The sequence below is a fragment of the Anoplopoma fimbria genome, chromosome 9, assembly GCF_027596085.1.
Source record: "Anoplopoma fimbria isolate UVic2021 breed Golden Eagle Sablefish chromosome 9, Afim_UVic_2022, whole genome shotgun sequence".
In the NCBI taxonomy this organism is placed as follows: Eukaryota; Metazoa; Chordata; class Actinopteri; order Perciformes; family Anoplopomatidae; genus Anoplopoma; species Anoplopoma fimbria.
This window is the reverse complement of record NC_072457.1, coordinates 28,494,249-28,512,431: the sequence shown is the minus strand read 5'-3', so window position 1 is coordinate 28,512,431 and position 18,183 is coordinate 28,494,249. Positions and strand designations below refer to the sequence as shown.

At 39.5% G+C, this 18,183-nt stretch overlaps 1 protein-coding gene across 4 annotated transcripts; it reads left to right on the top strand.

Annotated features, from left to right (window-relative positions):
- The first annotated feature begins 819 nt into the window (after positions 1–819).
- Positions 820–17,915, top strand: slc44a2 (solute carrier family 44 member 2). Of its 4 annotated transcripts, none has more exons than XM_054604188.1 (22): positions 820–962; positions 7,230–7,278; positions 7,445–7,518; positions 8,118–8,202; positions 8,327–8,411; positions 8,507–8,626; positions 8,741–8,801; positions 8,928–9,054; positions 9,872–9,955; positions 10,318–10,430; positions 10,512–10,643; positions 10,738–10,837; positions 11,527–11,619; positions 12,038–12,122; positions 12,289–12,551; positions 12,684–12,778; positions 13,335–13,438; positions 13,519–13,592; positions 13,709–13,779; positions 13,891–13,979; positions 14,069–14,153; positions 17,010–17,915. In XM_054604188.1, exons 1-22 carry the CDS (start codon positions 926–928, stop codon positions 17,117–17,119), a joined length of 2,136 nt encoding a protein of 711 aa, XP_054460163.1. In that variant the 5' UTR covers positions 820–925; the 3' UTR covers positions 17,120–17,915. The 4 variants fall into 4 exon arrangements, with proteins under 4 accessions (XP_054460163.1, XP_054460165.1, XP_054460164.1 ...); XM_054604190.1 differs by lacking the exon at positions 17,010–17,915 and adding an exon at positions 14,391–15,629; XM_054604189.1 differs by lacking the exon at positions 820–962 and adding an exon at positions 5,648–5,855.
- The last annotated feature ends 268 nt before the right edge of the window (positions 17,916–18,183 follow it).

Genomic DNA, 18,183 nt, shown 5'->3' with positions numbered 1-18,183 from the left:
GGTTTAGATGAAAAAACAAGTGATAGTCTCTCCTAAATTTACCGTATAGTTTAATTTCTCGGCTATGACCTGTGAAACCTATTAATTACTCTATAGAAAAACTATTATTTGCTCAGAGTAGTGGAGCCTGGCCTGCTGTGGTGAAAGATCATAATATCCTTAAGTAAATGTAAAAATAAAACATTATAAAAACTCCAATAAGTAAAAGGCTTGCTTTTAAAATGTTAATTAAGTACGTATATAGAAGTATAATCAGCTAAATATACTAAAAGTATCAAAATAAAAGTGCTGGTGATGCAGAATGCCTTATTACATAATTCACTTTTGATCAGCATTTTAGGGTGTATGTTTTGAATACATTTTACAATCAATCACATGTTATACATACGAAAAGCCTTGACAGAACAAGTGTATCTATCTGTCAAATATATACAGTGGAGTAGAAATTAAAATGCTTAATAGTCAAAAAGCTCTCAATTGTACTTAAATACTGTGTTTATGTATTTCACTACTTCTGAGGTCTTTTATTTACTGTGTGTACTTTCTCTCACACAAGCACACACACAGGGTTAAAATAAGAATGTGATGAATAACATTTATCTTAATCATATAATAAAACCAGTCATTGTAACCTTGTCTTCCTAAGTGCATTATGTTTAGAAACAGTCCATCGACGCTCTCTGCGCATTCCATTAAAGTAGTGGCAAGCACTCTGATTGGCTGTGGCAGCTGTCAGTCACCAGGCTCTGCTCTCTGATTGGCTCCCCGCTGTTCTCTCCGGTCGCTTGGAATGCGTGGTTCAGTCTGGTTTGGGATGGTCTCTGTGTCTCTGTAGCCGAAGCTGGTCTGTTATTCACGGGCTTTTTCATGGTAACTGTCCTGTCTGACGTCTGACCAGCAACGAGGAGCCGAGCAGTGTGTGAGGATGGAGCCTGAAGAGAAAAACCAGGACCCTAAATACGGTCAGTACGGGTTTACATTGTATCCTGGAGCTTTGATTTTCTCCTAACAGGCGGAGGAATGGAAACAATGACTGCAAGGATGGATGGGTGTGGACCTCATGCAGACCTGGAGGCATCCTCATCCTCCACAGCTCAGGAGGAGTTCTCATCTAATAGCCTAAAATACACATTGAACTAGTCTTTCATTTGTCATTTGACAATACACAGTGAATGAAAGCCTCATGCTGCACACTGGGTGTATTTAGATAGTTCCCCCTGTTCTAACAGCCTTTACTGCAAAGCTTATGAATGAAACCAAACTACAAACATAAACCTAGTTTGTTGTTGGTTTGTGGCTTAATGTTACTGAAAAGACCACAGGCTGATAAGAAAAGTAGGTTGATATCTATTCAAACTAGGCTTGTCTTGATGGACTCTGATTTAATCAGCTTCATATTCATGTTATTCTGTACTGCAGGAACACACCCTCAAGTAGGCCATGTTTATTGTGTTTTCTCCTGGGCTTAAAAAGCAATTTGCTGTTTTGTATATTGAGAAATGGCTATATCTTCCACTGATACTTTCACAAACATATGAATTTCTCATATGTTTATTGCTTTTGTTCACCGTCTTTTTTGCATATACATATTATGGAAAATTCATCCCCTATGGCGAAAGACCATGACTCATTGCTGATTATTATGTGTGTCACACATGCATTTTCTCAACTTAGCAGCCCACAGCAGCCCGGTGCGGTCTCCATGTGTCTGGGCTGGGTTGTTGTTCATACGGACTGTTGAGTCATGAAGTTTCTGTAACCACTGTTATTTTTGCTTTAATGCCCCTTGTCCGTGTTGTTACATGATACGGTGGCCGCAGCTCAAAAGCAAACCGCAGCCTTCACACTGGAATTTAATTGGGAAGACAACGCTAATGCTGATTGTTAAGTTATTACTTCTTTCACAATGTAAGATGCTCCCAACGGCCCACACCCAAAATGTTAAGTGCATATCCTCTCCAGACAATCCATGGAGTTCCCACTGTGGAGCATTTCCTATTTACCACATCAACTCTTTTTCCTCGGCACTCCTCCCCCACGAAGGCTGAAAGGTCAAAAACAACAGCCCTTTTAAAAGCGCAGATAAAGGTTTATATGACGCCAACCCTCAAAACACATTCCAGCTCGCCGGTATCCTTAAACAGCGTTTTGTATTAGTACAGTTGGACCTGTGAGCAGTCCCTGATTGCCCATAGTTGCTACGACATTTTCCCTCTGTCTAGGCTGGTGTGCATGCAGGCATGCAGGCTGCAGCCTGCAGTGCCTGGTCTGTGTTCAGCCCTGCCTTTTATACCCACTCAGCAGACACAGTCAAGAGGCTTCCAGTCAATATTTGGCTGGCAAACGCCCAGAAGCATTGCTACACACACACTGCATGTACACACACATGCATGAGCACACACAGAGACACTACTGCTAAATGTTTCACAATGATTTCTTGTCATTTGTTGGTTTGGGAGAATCAGACAAACTGTTGATCCAAGCAGTTTCTGTGAGCAGTATAGAGAGACAGTGATCCGAGCCTGTGGTTGTCAAGTATTTATATCCACAAAAAGAGACTTTAGTGTGTTTCCGCGTTTTAAGAGTATGTAGGCCAAAGATCTCATTAGTTGTTGACAGAGAGGACTTTTTTGAAGCAGTTACAGCTGCTAGATACAGCAGTAAAACAGTAGTACATACTGTAGTTCCCATGTTTTAACAATCTCTATCTACAGGCTCTAACTAGAAAGAGAAAGTAGTGAAGCACACTCTGCAATCAGCAATCAACACATTTTGTTGATCTTGAAGAAGGCCTGAGGGCTCAACGTTCCTGCTTCCAATGATCAGCGCCTCATCACAACATCATCTTGTTGTGCGTTCATTTTTGAGTACTCAAAGTTGGAAGATAAAAATGTACAGTCAGCATGCACACACACACACACACACTAAACGCACGCAACCACAGTAGCCACTAACCCATTAAGGTAGCCAGGGTAGGGTTCATATGATAACCCCTCTGGGCCCATTAGTGAATCACATCAGTCATGACATCATCACTTCCTTTAACACACACACACACACACACACACACACACACACACACACACACACACACACACACACACACACACACACACACACACACACACACAGTGAGACTAGAAACACATTTCATATTGTCAGCAGAAGCAGAGACTGTACTGTATTACTCCACTTTTAGCATTCACAAATGTTTCCATCTCATTCAAAAAAAATATTTTATGGTTTTACTAAATAGAGTTAACACCAGTAAGGTTGGCAGACGTCTTGAACCCCATTCTGGACCTGAATGCAGACTGAGATTGTCTGGCAGGCCTATTGGTTTCCTCCATCAGTGCCCCAGTCTACCCAAATGAAGACAAAAACAAACATCGGCAACATTAACACCTTTTTAAATAGTCTACCCAAATGAGGACAAAAACAAACATCGGCAACATTAACACCTTTTTAAATCTACTGAGACTGACAGCAGTAAACCACTATCCCATTAATTTGCCAATTACATACAAGACTATTTACAAGACATTTGGCAGCATTTGTACACAACAATTGTGCTGAATTGCTTTTCTACACAATCAGAGCTTGTTTTATGGCACAAAGCAGTCAAAGAGCCGCCTGTTCCTCCGGCTCTAATGGAGCTGTGGCGCTCACATTAGCAGATGGTCCAAGAAATTAAAGGACCAACTTCTTTCAATGTTTATCCTCTTGAGTAAAGAGAAAGTGTATACACAGAGTGATGGGGGGAGAGGAAATCTGCAAACCTTTTTTACTTTTTGTAATTGGCTATAATCCAGTTTCTATCAACTAACAGGACACTAAAAACCTTAGCACTTCCTGTTATTTGATGCAAAATGGAATTATGATATGAATATATATAGGGATATTATTTTTCTCCATAATTTAGAGCATCTATTCTCAAACATTTTTTTCATTTTAAAATAAAAAAAAGGGTTACAGTGCAGCTTTTTCAGAAGTTACTGTATAGGCGATAATTTTGGCCTGTTTTACATAAAAAAACAACAACATTCAGATTAGAGCCCAATCAGTACATACATATTGATATCTTCAGTTCATTTTGGCATATATGTAGTCCAAAAGGTAACAAGAAACTCGCAGTATACAACATATCACAACCCTGAGCCTTCCTCGTAGCACTTATTGTATTCGTATTCGTTTACTGCACTTATCCTATTCGTAGTAGTTTGTAGCACTTATTGTATTCGTATTAGTCTGTTGCAATTATTGTTTTCGTAGTAATTTGCTTCTGCACTATACTTTTGCTCTGGTTTATGCTTTTAGATGCTTGTTTAAGAAAGGAGATGCACTTATGACTTCTGGTGACTAGTAGTTCTCTTGAATACCTATGTTGAATACACTTCCTGTAAGTCGCTTTGGATAAAAGCGTCTGCTAAATGACTGTAATGTAATGTAATGTAATATCACAGATACATTTGTGGTAATTGATTTTAAACAGTGTCTTCATTGCATAGTTTTTATATCTGAGAACACTAATGAGTTTATCCTTCAACTCTTAAATGTTCCACTCAGTACATAGGTTGATCACCTTTCTTTAATCCAACCAAATTAAGGGAAGCATTATCAAATATATTTAATTGTGTTGTTTCTGCATCCGAAAACATAAAATTGGCTAACAAATTTGGGGATTCCCATTCTTGCCAAAAGTAAGATAAGATTGATCCCACTCTTGCTTTGTACAATAAGTATGAACCTACTGCCCGCAGTCGGTTAGCTTAGCTTAGCATATAGAACTTGGCTAAAATATGCTAACGGACTTCTGGCTCCAGCTACATATTTAGCGTTTAGACATGGATTAGACTTGATAGTGGGTTCAAATGTTTTCATCTTACCCTAACTCAAAATGTCAAACCGCTTTAATGTTGATGTGAGCCTCTAAAACACAGTTTGTTGGGCTACAATACAGGCTAAGGAAACTGGATTTATAAGAAAGAACAAGGACCAAAAAAAGGTCACGGCACAGTGTAAGTAACAGGCTTGCGTATGAGGCCAGTAGTTAGTACTGTATTTCATTCTATGGCATACTATCAGTCTGTCACACGGCAGCGGATGTGGGCAGACCAGTCCATGTGCCACCAGAGAACACGTAGGACGGCCTTACCTCTGACGTACTGTTCAGCCCACCGCCTCGCATGTGTCAGACACACAGTGCACCATAACAAAATCATTGTCTTAACAATGCAAGAAACCATTTCAATAAATGTCCTTTGTTTAGCAAGTTAGTGATGTCACATTTGAATATGAAAGAGGGAGGATGTGGTCGCAGTGCTGAAAAATACAGCTTAAAGTAGAAACAGGAAGCTGAGAAAACAGACATAACAAAGGAAAATAGTGATCACAGTTCATCTTGTTTACTCAACAGATTGGGTTGAATCCTAAAATATCTGTTATGATGCTGGAGTGAAACACTGTTTTGATTTCCAGATCATGTCCCTGTAGTCAGATGTGTAAAACATAACTACTCTTTTGTCAGTTTTGGCAACAGCTAGCTCACAAGCGCTACAAGTCTTAGTGGCTTCTGCTTTCTCTCTAATTCCCTCATCAATGCTGTTTTTGCTGCAATTCCCCCGATGAGTCCTGAGCCAAGAGAGGGACCACAGAGAGAGGAGGTGAATGCAGAGCTCTGAATACATTGAAAGAAGGAAGTGAGGAGTTAGAGGTCGGAGGACAAAGATCTCATACAGGAAGGAGACAGAAAAGAAACAACTGCGTTCCCAGCGCACTGAGAGAAATCTATAAAACCGTCCATGACAGACACTGAGACAGATATAACTACAGGATGAGAAAACACGATAGACAAGGTACTGTAACAGTCTGCCACGGCCATATTTATGATGAACTGAAGGTTCATTTGATTGTCTTATTGATGTTTGTCAAGCTCCTCAGATAGACTACTGCTGATTTGACTAATGGACTGCTTTAAGTCGCATATTACCTAAAATACAAAGTGCAGCGATGCCTTTGTGGTTGTACCAGTTGCGTCTCTGTGATGTGTGGACACAGTGTGTGTGTATTATTATTATATTCCTTTATTGATCCCCATGGGGGAAATTCGAGTGTTGCATCCTGTGTATGTGTCTTGTGTTTACAGAATACTTTGCAGAGCTGAGCTTCTCTGTAAGACACATTTCAAGGTGTAACAAAACGTATTGATGTGGGCAGAGTGGGCTTTGTTGGTGCTTCCTCTCTGCTGTTTCTGAGGTGTTTCCATGGTGTCTGGTGATAACCACGGGGGAGCACACCGTCGCCGCGGAGCCATTTTGTGGGTTGCTAGGCATGGCAGTCAGGCAGAAGAATCCTTTTGTTCTGGAGAATGTCCTGTCTTTGTCAATATGTGGATTACACTTGTATATCGTACTCATATGTATCTCCTGTTCCAAGAGAGCTGTTTGTGAGCCCACACACTTTGAGCTTATTCCTGTAGATACTGATAGTGAGTATGAATCATTCAAAATATAAGGTAAATTATTGGGAGAAATGCTGTTTGTTTAAGTTTGTAATTTGTGACATTTAACAATGTGCGGACACTGATTTATAGCTCAGTTTAGAAACTATCATACAAACATATATGGCCAAAAAGCTACCATGACACAATACGCACTTCAAGAGTATTAATTGAAGAGCTATTGAACAATGTTTTTTGTTTGCATTTTGCCCTTTTTATTTCATAGTACAAATACTTACAGGAAATAAAGGGATGTTAAATAATGTTAGTAAACCCTCAATGGTTTTTTTTAATGCAAGAGGAACCTCTATATTAATACCACTAGATAAAGATAACTACCTGTAATAATGTGATTTATAAGACCTCATAAACAGTTACAGATGCATACTCACATTATTTTACCCATAAGTCTATAATAATGTAGGAAGTGCTCATAGACGTTTCTTTATTTTTATTTATAGCATACAGAGTCTCCTTCACATTCTAGTATATTATATTTTAGATAAATAGAGAGAGTATACTGGCCAAAGGACAGCAGAGACCATTGACAACTATAGCTGGACAATTACGTATTATATTTGTATTATTATTATTATTATTATTATTATTATTATTATTATTATTATTTAGCCTAATGCATGTGTTTAGGCTCATCAGACCGGAGTTAAAGTTTCGAATTCAGTTTATAGGCTGAGACGTTAACAAGCCTGTTGTCTGTTTTTATCAACAGGGGAGTCAAGGAAGTTTGACCCAAACTTCAAAGGGCCGCTTCACAACAGGTGAGACGTCTGTTTCAATCACTGATCATAATTAAATTACGTTTTCTCTCAGCAGAACAAGACACAAATAACAATACTGTGCCTCTCCTCTTCCTCTCCTCTTCCCTTTCTTCTTTTTCCTCTCCTCTCCTCTCCTCTCTTCTATCTTCTCCTCTCCTCTCCTCAGGGGCTGCACAGATATCCTCTGCTGTATTCTCTTCATCTTGGCCTTGTTTGGGTACTTTGCCGTCGGTATCGTCGGTAAGATTGATCCTACATTACTACGATATGTAATGTTGTTTCATTGTTTGGATACTGTGTAAATTATTTGTATAAGTCCCTCAAAATTAAAACATGCCGCACAACTCTCCTTCACCTTTAGCTGTCTTGCCTTCATCAGCGTGCTGTATAAGTGTGATTCCAGAGTCTTTAGATACAGTGAGTCCACCTTAGATACACAATACAATATTATTAGATACAGAAAGAGAAATATAAATGACATTCAGTACAAACATCCAAAGCACATATTTAAGAGGTAATGCCTTTTTGATCTCCTTTTCCCAGAATGCAACCTTTTTCCATGTCTTTGCTACATTACGAACAGTCTGTCTTTAGGGACTGGAGTTTTATTTAAATGTCACGAGCAAAGACATAATTCATACATCTGAAATTGGAAATGTGTCAGAAAACATTCAAATAATTTCTTATAATTGTAATATTGTAATATTATTGTAATAATAGTATAACATTAGGAAGCTTTGATGATACTTAAGAGCAGTATGTACAACTTTTCCACTTTTAATATTTATTGTCATTTTATATAATTTTGTTCTGAATGATTTTAATTGTTCTTCATGCAGCCTGGTCTCAGGGTGACCCCAGGAAAGTGATCTATCCCACGGACAGCAGGGGGCAGTTCTGCGGACAAGCTGGAACGCCTCTGGAGTGAGTCATCTGACAATATGATGTTTACAGTGTCACTGTATTACTGTAATCTGATACCCTTCATTTGAGTTAATTTGTGATACGTGCCAAATACTAGTTTTGTTTTACTGTTCCCACACAACAGGAAGAAGCCTCTTCTGTTCTACTTCAACATCCTGAAATGTGCCAGCCCTCTGGTGCTGCTGGAGTTCCAGTGTCCCACCACACAGGTCAGAAACAATATCTACTTATATTTTATGTTCATTGCAACATTTTACCCCTTCCATGCTAAGTGCAGTGATTGTATGCTGTAATTTGTGTCCAGTTATGTGTGGAAAGCTGTCCTGACAGACATATGACGTTGGTGAAAGCCAAGTTAGGCAGCAACGAAGACCGTGAATACTTCAAACAGTACTGTAAGGATGGAGTGAACTTTGCCAAACTGGTGGGTGTTGAAATAATTTGATTATTCACATTTTATACATGCTTAAAATTGATGAATGTGCATTACAGTATGATAAGAACTGTAGTATATTGAAGGGTGTTTCACCTCATTCAGAGTCCTCCTGAGATCCTGAAGGATGGCTTATGTCCGGCTATGCTGATGCCCAGTAAAGCCTGTAAGTGAGAAGCTTCTTCTTCACCTCCTGAACATACCTCACTTTCGCCCACACTAGTTGCTGTATTTGTAAGTCTGCTGTAACAAATAGAACAATATATAAACGGATCTTCTCCTCCCTGCACAGTCACGCGTCGCTGCCTTCCTGCCTTGGGAACGATGAAAGGTGGGGTGGTGGTGGTCGGCAATGAGACCACTATCGATGCTGGACAGGGCGTCAATATCAACGCCACAGAGGTGCTGGAGGCATCCAAGTGAGTCCTTTTCACTGTACGGCAACGTACATGTACACAGAATATGTTGATATTATAAGGACATTAATTCCTGGGTTGAAGAAAATAACCTTGAACAACTAGATCCATTAAATAATCAAAACAAATATTTATAATTTAATCTTTAAAATTAAGATAATCCTTACTGTGAAGGCCAAAAGAACATGCTGTTACATGAGTAAGAGAACCAGTTCAGGTTTTACATTCCTGACACAAATGTTGCCATGCTGTGTCAGCTGATAGCTACCATATCGTATCACATCTCACTGCAGTGATTTGACGGGCTACTTAAAGCTCTTTATGCTCTTATTTACTCCGTACGCTCATGTGTGTCTGGTACATTTTACACCTGCTTTGGTTCTGCTCTATTTGTATGCTCCCTGGAGTGTCTTTATGTTAGTGTTTCCTATGCGCATTATTCCCACTGGGGGCGGTTGCAATGCTCCCTTGATGTTATTTATCAAGATGATGAGTATTACAAGCTGTTATGTTGTATTCTTTCTTAATCTTAATTTGCAATGTGGACATGACAATTCTAATATATTTATAATTATTTCTTTGTGGAAAGTCACTTGAGAATGAGTCACATTATGAAGCTAAACTCATTATGCAACATATAGATGCTATCACTACATCCTGTCTCAGTTTTTTGCTTTTTTTTTTAACAAACTGATTAGAAGTAATTTTATCACCTAACAGTATTATTTATTTATTGGTCTGGGGCTCCATACATGGCAGATGCATACAATGTTCATTTTGGGCAATGGTGTTTGTTTGACTTCATTTCCCTTTTTTACAGGAAGTCAAATGTGGTTGTTGAAGCTCGCCAGGTGGCCATGAGAATCTTTGAGGACTACACTCAGTCTTGGCACTGGATTGTACTGTAAGTCTGTCCACTATGTAGTGGTAAAAGTAACAGTAACAGAACATAAAACGACTAACACAAGATACTAGTAAATGATTTAAGAAAATGTTTGAAAAAAACCACACATTTTCCTTATTTTTACTTATTAACTTTTTTATAGTCACTAAACGGAGTCAGTCTGTGGATCAACTGTAGCTGTTTTAAGACACACAGTGATCATGGCTCTTAAAGTTTTTTACTTCTGAGTGTTCAAGACTGACTTAAGCTAATTGATCATTTTATAACCATAAAACATGCATAACCCCAACTGTCAAGACCCCAGGCAAAACTGCTGAGAAACTCTCAATATGTTCAACATTTGATGTGTCCTCCTCCTCCAGCGGTCTGGTGATCGCCATGGTCGTGAGCTTGATTTTCATCGTCCTGCTGCGATTCTTGGCTGGCATCATGGTCTGGGTCATGATTGTATTGGTCATTTTAGTCATCGGATATGGTAAGTCCTAATCTACTAGAGATGACCCACTTTTATTAAGATATAAAGCTTAAAATATTTGAAATATTTTTTTTCTATTAGGGATCTTCCACTGTTATATGGAGTTTGCGAGTCTGAAGGGAGAGCCGGGTTCTGACGTGACCATCCGTGACCTGGGCCTGCAGACGGACTTCTCCGTCTACCTGCAGATCAGACAGACCTGGCTGGCCTTCAGTAAGCACACGTTCAGTCTTTAATACATCTCTGTATGAAGTGTTTATAAATCCTGCTCTAATGATAATGCTCTAATGCGTTCACTGTTTTGCAGTGATCATCCTGGCTATTGTGGAGGTCATCATCATCCTGCTGCTCATCTTCCTCAGGAAGAGGATCATGATTGCCATCGCCCTCATCAAAGAGGCCAGCAGGTCAGTCTGTCTTTTCTGGCTTTGAGCAGCGTCTTTCCATTCTGCTTCCTCAGCCGGGGAAGATGAGTCACCAGAGCTGCTCACATATTTTAACGCTGCACTAATCAATATTTCTATAATGACAATCCCTCTTAGAAATAAAGCTACATATGAAGGTTTTGCAGGCAACCCTTCAATGGTTTAATAGCTCCACACAGAACCCTCTCTGGAGGATCTATCCAGAACTGTCCAACTTCTAGGGGTGCTAACAAGAATCCACCCAAAGAGGATGTACAGAGAACCCTTTTATATTCAGAGGGTTTCATCTAGAACCTCAAAATGCCGGTGCTGATGTGGTTCTGGGCAACCCAAGAAATTCAGGGTTTAAAATCACAGTCTCTGGGGTGGTGTTTGCTGGATTGTGGGCGTTGCCTTTTAACATGTCTTTTAACAATCCTTGAAGAAGTCTTTCTTCCAAAAACAGTTTTTTGGATGAAAGGGTTTCTTAATGTAACATTTAATATAATGTGAAAGGGGTCGCTCTTAGTGACAAGAATTATCACCCAAATCTTCAGCTCCCCTCAGCACATTTTAGCTTCTTCTTCCAGCTCACTGTTACCGTCATGGTTCACCCTCACAGCCAGAGTATTATAACTGTATTTGTTCACAAGGCATTTAGATTCTTGCTTTCTTTTCTCGTCTTGTTTCAGAGCCGTTGGTCATGTGATGTCATCGCTCCTTTACCCTCTGCTGACCTTTGCCCTCCTGGCCGTGGTGATCGCTTACTGGGCCATCACTGCTGTGTATCCTTCTGATCAAAGATGGTCAAAACATGAATGTGTCACAATCTTTTTAACTATTTATAGCAGAAGTTAGATTTTCAACACTACTAGCTGTCCAAATTTCTTTATTAATATTTCCAATATTTTTGCATTAGAAGAAAAGAGAGAAGAAACATGTAGAAAGAAATATTGCATCAAATGACATTAAAAATGCTAAAGCATTACTAAAAGAAGAGAAATAAAGATAAGATGAATAATTACATTTCCCCAGGTCTAATGATGAGTTCTTCTGTGCTTATTACTTTTTGAAAATGTGTCTCTACTTTATTAATTTGTTGAGACATGTGTCCGTAAAAAGATGCAGACGTCTCTTGATTCTGACCTTTTCAGAGACACATCCTCACTTTGTTGACTAAACCTCCTTGACTGCTCTGACCAGTTTCTTGTCCACCTCTAACGAGCAGGTGTACAAAGTGTTCAACAACTCTGAGTGTGAGTACTCACGGGACACCTGCGACCCCAAGGTACGCCTTTAAATGTCACTGCCACAGTGTGGGGTTTAGCCATAAAGCCAAACAGAATATGCTGCTTATATTTGACACCACCTAACAAACATCACACATTTGATCACAGTTTAATATATGAAGAATCCAAACTAACCCTGTGGTCTGCCTATCTCTCTGTCTCCAGACATTCAACACTTCCAACATTTCCGCTCAGTGTCCTGATGCAGAGTGCCTGTTTGCCTTCTATGGCGGGGAGACCCTTTACCACAAATACCTCATCCTGTTCCAGTTCTACAACGTCTTTCTCTTCTTCTGGTGCGCCAACTTTGTGACGGCCCTGGGCCAGGTCACTCTGTCGGGGGCCTTCGCCTCGTATTACTGGGCCTTCAAGAAGCCTGATGATATTCCCGCCTTCCCCATCTTCTCCTCACTCGGTCGGGCCCTTCGGTTAGAGGCTTCATTTCTCTATTTGTATCTGTGTGTGCATCAGTTGTATTTGTGAATCTGCTGTCTTTTATATCTATAAAAAATGTTTTTTGTTATGCTCACGGTTTGCTTCGGTTCCCTCCTGGTGTCCAGATACCACACAGGCTCCCTGGCTTTTGGCTCTCTGATCCTGTCATTGGTCCAGGTCATCAGGGTCCTTCTGGAGTACCTGGATCACAAGCTGAAAGGTTAGAAGATTTAACTTCTGAACGAGACCACTTGACTGTGTATCGTCACAATTATCATATAATTATATGCAACTGTGTTAAAGGGACAGTTCCCGTTCCCAAAATCAAAGACACATATTTTTCCTCTTACCTGTAATGCTGCTTATCAATCAGATTGTTTTAATGCGAGTTGCCTAGTGTTGGAGATATTGGTTGTAGAGATGTCTACCCTTTTTCCAATATACTGGGACTATATGGCACTCTGCATGTGGTGCTCAAAGCGCCAAAAATATGTTTGAAAAATGTCTCTCTCCAGAAATCATGACCTTGTGTTGTACAATCTCCAACACCTGGGAACTGACACCAAAACAATCTAGATTCATAATTAGCTCTACAGGTAATAGGGGAATTTGTATTTTAGATTTTGGGGTGAACTATCCCTTTAATATGCATTTAGGATATTGTTGTTAACATGTAAGTCTTGTAACCTGGTTTAGTTAGATGTCTGCATAATGCCAAATGTCATAATCATATCTAATTCTGCCTTCATTTATTAATTCTTGCTCTCAACCTTCAGGTGCTCAGAACAAGTTTGCTAAGTTCCTGCTAAGCTGCATGAAGTGCTGCTTCTGGTGTCTGGAGAAATGCATCAAGTTTCTTAACAGGAATGCCTACATCATGGTGAGTCCTTGTAACCGGATACATCTACGTGAGAGGTGTCTGGTCTGGTCGGGTTTTAAAGTGTCGTGTTTTTCCTCCAGATTGCCATCTACGGAAAAAGTTTCTGTCCCTCAGCTCGAGACGCCTTTTTCCTTCTGATGAGGAACATTGTCAGGTGGGATTTCATTTCATTATTATCCACGGTTTTAATTCTATAAGTAATAAACTCAACTTTTAATCAATCTTTAATGTGATACTCTCATATTCTCTGCTGTGCCCATTTCATCACAGGGTGGCTGTTTTAGATAAAGTGACTGACTTCCTGCTGTTTCTTGGGAAGCTCCTCATTGTTGGAATCGTTGGTAAGAGAGATTTTATTTTTAGACCAAACGTGTCTGTTTTTCTTTACTCTGGAGAGAGATCTGACTTGATTTCTAGTTGGAATCCCCTAAAACACTTTTTTTTCTGTACAGGCATCTTCTCTTTCTTTTTCTTCTCTGGAAGAGTCAAAGCGATAGAGGACGCTGCTCCATCTCTGAACTACTACTGGGTGCCAATAATGGTGAGAGGCAGTTATATTGATCCTCTAGCTCGCCTGTGGGCTTTGATGCCACAGCAGAGGTTTTGATGTTTGTGATTTTCTTCACCTAGACGTTGGTAGTGGGATCCTACCTCATCGCCCATGGCTTCTTCAGCGTGTACGCCATGTGTGTGGACACACTGTTCCTCTGCTTCTGTGAGTAACTTTTTTATTCAGATCTCCTCTCGTCTCTTTGCTTTCAAGCACTCATACAACTGACTCAAGCTGAAATGCTGGTTTCTTTTTCCTGCCATGTTTCTGACTTCTCTTCTCTTTTTCTTACTTTGCTTTATTTTCACACATTCCCTTTATTTCATTTTTCAATTTCCCCCTAATTTTTCCATTAACCCAATCCAAAACACAACATACGCATCCCCACACACACACCAAAAGGTGAGGACTTGGAGAGAAATGACGGCTCGTCTGAAAGACCTTACTTCATGTCCCCCGAGCTGCACGAGATCCTCTCCAAAACCAAGAAGCTGGAGGAAGACCACAATGGTGTAGAGGAGGGGGATTCTGCAAAGCCAGCAGACGAGGTGAAGCTGGAGGAGGAGACCCCTCTTCAGGAGCAACAAGATGGAGAGATCCAACTGAAACAGCAGACGGTGCTCAAGCAGGACAACGAGGAGGAGCAGCCTCTGCAGGCCAAGACGGATGCTGAAGAGCCAAAAGAGGAGAAAAATGAAGAACAAAAAGTCAGTAAGGATGAGGAGGCTGAGCAGAAAGAAGAAGCAGAGGTGAAAGAAAAGGCGGAAAAGCAGGAGTTGAAACAGGAGGAAAAAAACGAAGAGGCGTCTCCTCCTGTTGCAGAGGCGGAGAAAGAGGAGACTGGCGAAAAGAAAGAGGAGAAAGAGGAATCTCTGGAAGAAAATCCTCCGCCTACATCACAAGAGTAGAAGTTAACAGCAATGCAAGGGCAAGAAATGAGGCTTGGTAAACCTCACAGGAATTAAAGAACCGTATCTACAACTTTGTGGTACGGGCCTGTTAGATGTACGACATACAGCAAGCTAAAATTTCAGATGTCCCTGCTTTGTGAGAGGTGCGATGTCAACATGGAGAGGGTGGTGGTCCGCATGTGAAGGTCAAAGCAGGTCAAAAAGCCCAGTGCATCTCTGTAGCTTGAAAAATGCTCTCTTGTGTTGGTTTGTAGAACAGTGTTGGTTTTTATATTGTGAAGATCTGTAGAACATTGTGAGTGCTGAACCTGTGCCTGATTACTGTCACTACTATTTGTTGTCTTAATCCCGTTGACGAATGCACTACAGAACCACTAAGTACCGTGTTTACAGTCAAAAACACACACAACTCAATCGATGGTGAATCTCTTTTCACTGTTTACAATAATACCAGCTGACGCCAAAATGTTACACATATTTGATATACTGTATGAATATTGGATCTTTTTTGTTTCTTATGGAACTTGTATAATATATACAGCGTTGTGCGTATGTTATGTATTTCTTTGGCTTCAGTCTTGTAGAGATCCAAGATGGGATCCCATGAATTGTATTGCCACCTACTTGCCTTGGTATTTTCGGACTGGCGTAAGTGCTGTGATTGTGTTGCCATGACGCAGCCATCGTGACCTCTCTGCAGACCCCCCCTCCCCTCCCCACCTGCCTTGCTGTGCCCCTATCCTCTCTCTCTCTCTCTCTCTCTCTCTCTCTCTCTCTCTCTCTCTCTCTCTCTCTGTCTAAGTGCTGCATGGTTTTGACATGGCCTTCTGAATGCTCCCAACTAACATCTTAATTCTCTGGATGCTTTTGTACCGTTTTTCTTGTTGGTCACCTTGTGAAAGATGTAAGTTGATTTCCCAATGAAATTACTAATGACATTCCATAGTTATTGGATGTAAATCTTGATTAAAGGTGAATGTATTTAATCATAGTAGTGCTGTTATGGCTAAACATGTGAGTTTGAAGGTGGTTTGGCGTTTGGAAGCAGGTGAGTTTTCATGTCCAACTAAATGAGCCAGGACTTTTGGCTTGAAAGGGCGCTACAATCGTTTTTACATGTTAAAGTCACTTAACTTGACATGGAGAACAAATGTGCCTGTTAAACAGTTGCACTGTATGTTTTTTTTCTGTTGCTTTTGGAGGAGGTTTCATTAATCTGAGGACAGGAAAGGTGTGGGCATTGTAACTTTAAAATCAGGATATCTCTGCCTCTGGTACATTTATTTAAAACATAGTTTGATACCTTAAGAGGTAATATCCAGCATATTACATAATATTAATATAGAATGTTAAAACAAAAAGGAAAAAAATAACACTTATTTGTAAAAATATGCATTTCCCCCCTTAATTATTCATTAAATCATCTCCTGACCCCTCAAATTCCTTCTTATGACCCCACCGCAAGGTTGGGATAAACTGTATAAGTGCATTCTTTTATTTTTTTAAGCTAAAAAGCAACTTAACACTACTTGAAAATAGTGTTTTTGCTGACCTGTAGTGGTTCATCCTCTTACCTTGCTGGAGTGATGTACAGGTGTACTCCAGGATCCCATAACATCCCTGTTTGGTTACAGGGGCAATAAAGCGCACTTCTGACCAAACCCTCGGGACTTGAAATTTTCATCCAGAGAGGGCAGCAAAACACTGATTTACAAACTAAAGTTAAAGGAATATTTCACCCCAAAAATGAATACTTTAATATACATTTTTGAAGAAAACTATTTTTCTCGCATGACACTAGTGTGAACAGAGAATCCAAAGTTGTTTTTCCGTTGTTAAAAGCGGCCCCTGTTTACTTCAATACATCAAGACTACTCTCTGTTTTTTTGATACTTTTTTGGGTGATAAATTGATAAAGAAATGGTCATTTTGTCCTAACCTTATTAAAGTGCAATATTAAATTGTTGGTGTACTCCTTTAATTCTTCTTCAACTGAAAGGCAAACCAGAGTAGCGATAGACAATGCATGAATACGAGAACAGTTAAATGACTCTTCAGTGTTAGCATGCTGTTGGGAAAATGTCCTCAACTGCTTCTGTCCATGTCACAGTGGAGGATCTGGAGCGCAACGATGGGTCAGCAGAGAGGCCGTATTTCATGTCGCAGAACCTGCTCAGCCTCCTAAAGAAGTCCAATGAAGGAGCCAAATCTGTGGATTAAGTCACATTGTTTGTTTGTGTGTGTGTGTGTGTGTGTGTGTGTGTGTGTGTGTGTGTGTGTGGTCTAAGAGGAAATAAAACATGAGGATGAATTACAGTGCCATCTCCTGTGTACGTAAAACAGTATTTTTGTGTCTGCTGTTAAATGAGATTAATTCTGTTGTCTGTATGATTTTGTTCCTTTTGTATTTTGTTACAAAGCCTTAAGCCCATTGGCTCCTGTATTTGCCCAACAAAGATTATTTTTTATCTGAAGGAATATGGGAGGTTGACTTACAGATGACAATTGTAGTTGAATTAAGCAACAGCTTGCTTTAAAATTATTTTTATTTGTACATTTTGGGATTTTTTTTCACATTGTGTGTATTCTGTCATGCAGTTTACATGGAAGCCTCGAAGGGTCCGTTATCTTTTAGTGAGGTTTATGGTTGAATGTAGCCTGTTGATACATGACTAAAGCTGTGCTTTATTACATTACATTACACTTTATCAGTTTAACTAAGTATATATTGCACTGTTTCAAATTTTCTCACAGAACCAAAGTTGCTAAACTGCACGCGATTAAAAGCTTAGTATGATACATAAAGCCTTAAGAGATTACAAATGACCCAAGTGATTTAACTTGGAGTTGCAGCAGTCTTCATTTTTTAATAACTATAAAAGTTTTTTGTGTCTTTTTGTTCATACTCTGAATATAAAACATGTCCATGATTAATGTACAAATGTTGAGTTTCAAGTTCTAAGTTTTACATTACCTTTCATTTTGTTGTGAACTAATAAAAGATTGTGTTGCCATATCAGGATAACAAAAACAAAAAATGCCACTGCTTCTTAAGTTTATATGGGTACAGTAACGTGTATTATTGTTTGTTTTTATCAGTATTGTCTATATTATTTTGATAATGCTGACAAATGACAAACAAAAGTTTATTTATAAAAGTAAGTCATTGTTAAAGAAAAGGCCATTTGAAATATAACAGCATTAAATAAATAAATATATTTGAACTACTCGATAAAAAAGCATTCATGTATCTACAACTTAAACCCTGACAAACACAAATATGT

What these genes read in the sequence shown, in the direction of transcription:
- slc44a2 (XM_054604190.1), top strand. Translation starts at nt 926, where the DNA reads ATGGAGCCTGAAGAGAAAAACCAGGACCCTAAATACG. An exon ending in CAAGCTGGAACGCCTCTGGA is followed by an intron (nt 8,203 to 8,326) that starts GTGAGTCATCTG and finishes CCCACACAACAG; the next exon opens with GAAGAAGCCTCTTCTGTTCT. An exon ending in TACTGGGCCATCACTGCTGT is followed by an intron (nt 11,620 to 12,037) that starts GTATCCTTCTGA and finishes TGCTCTGACCAG; the next exon opens with TTTCTTGTCCACCTCTAACG.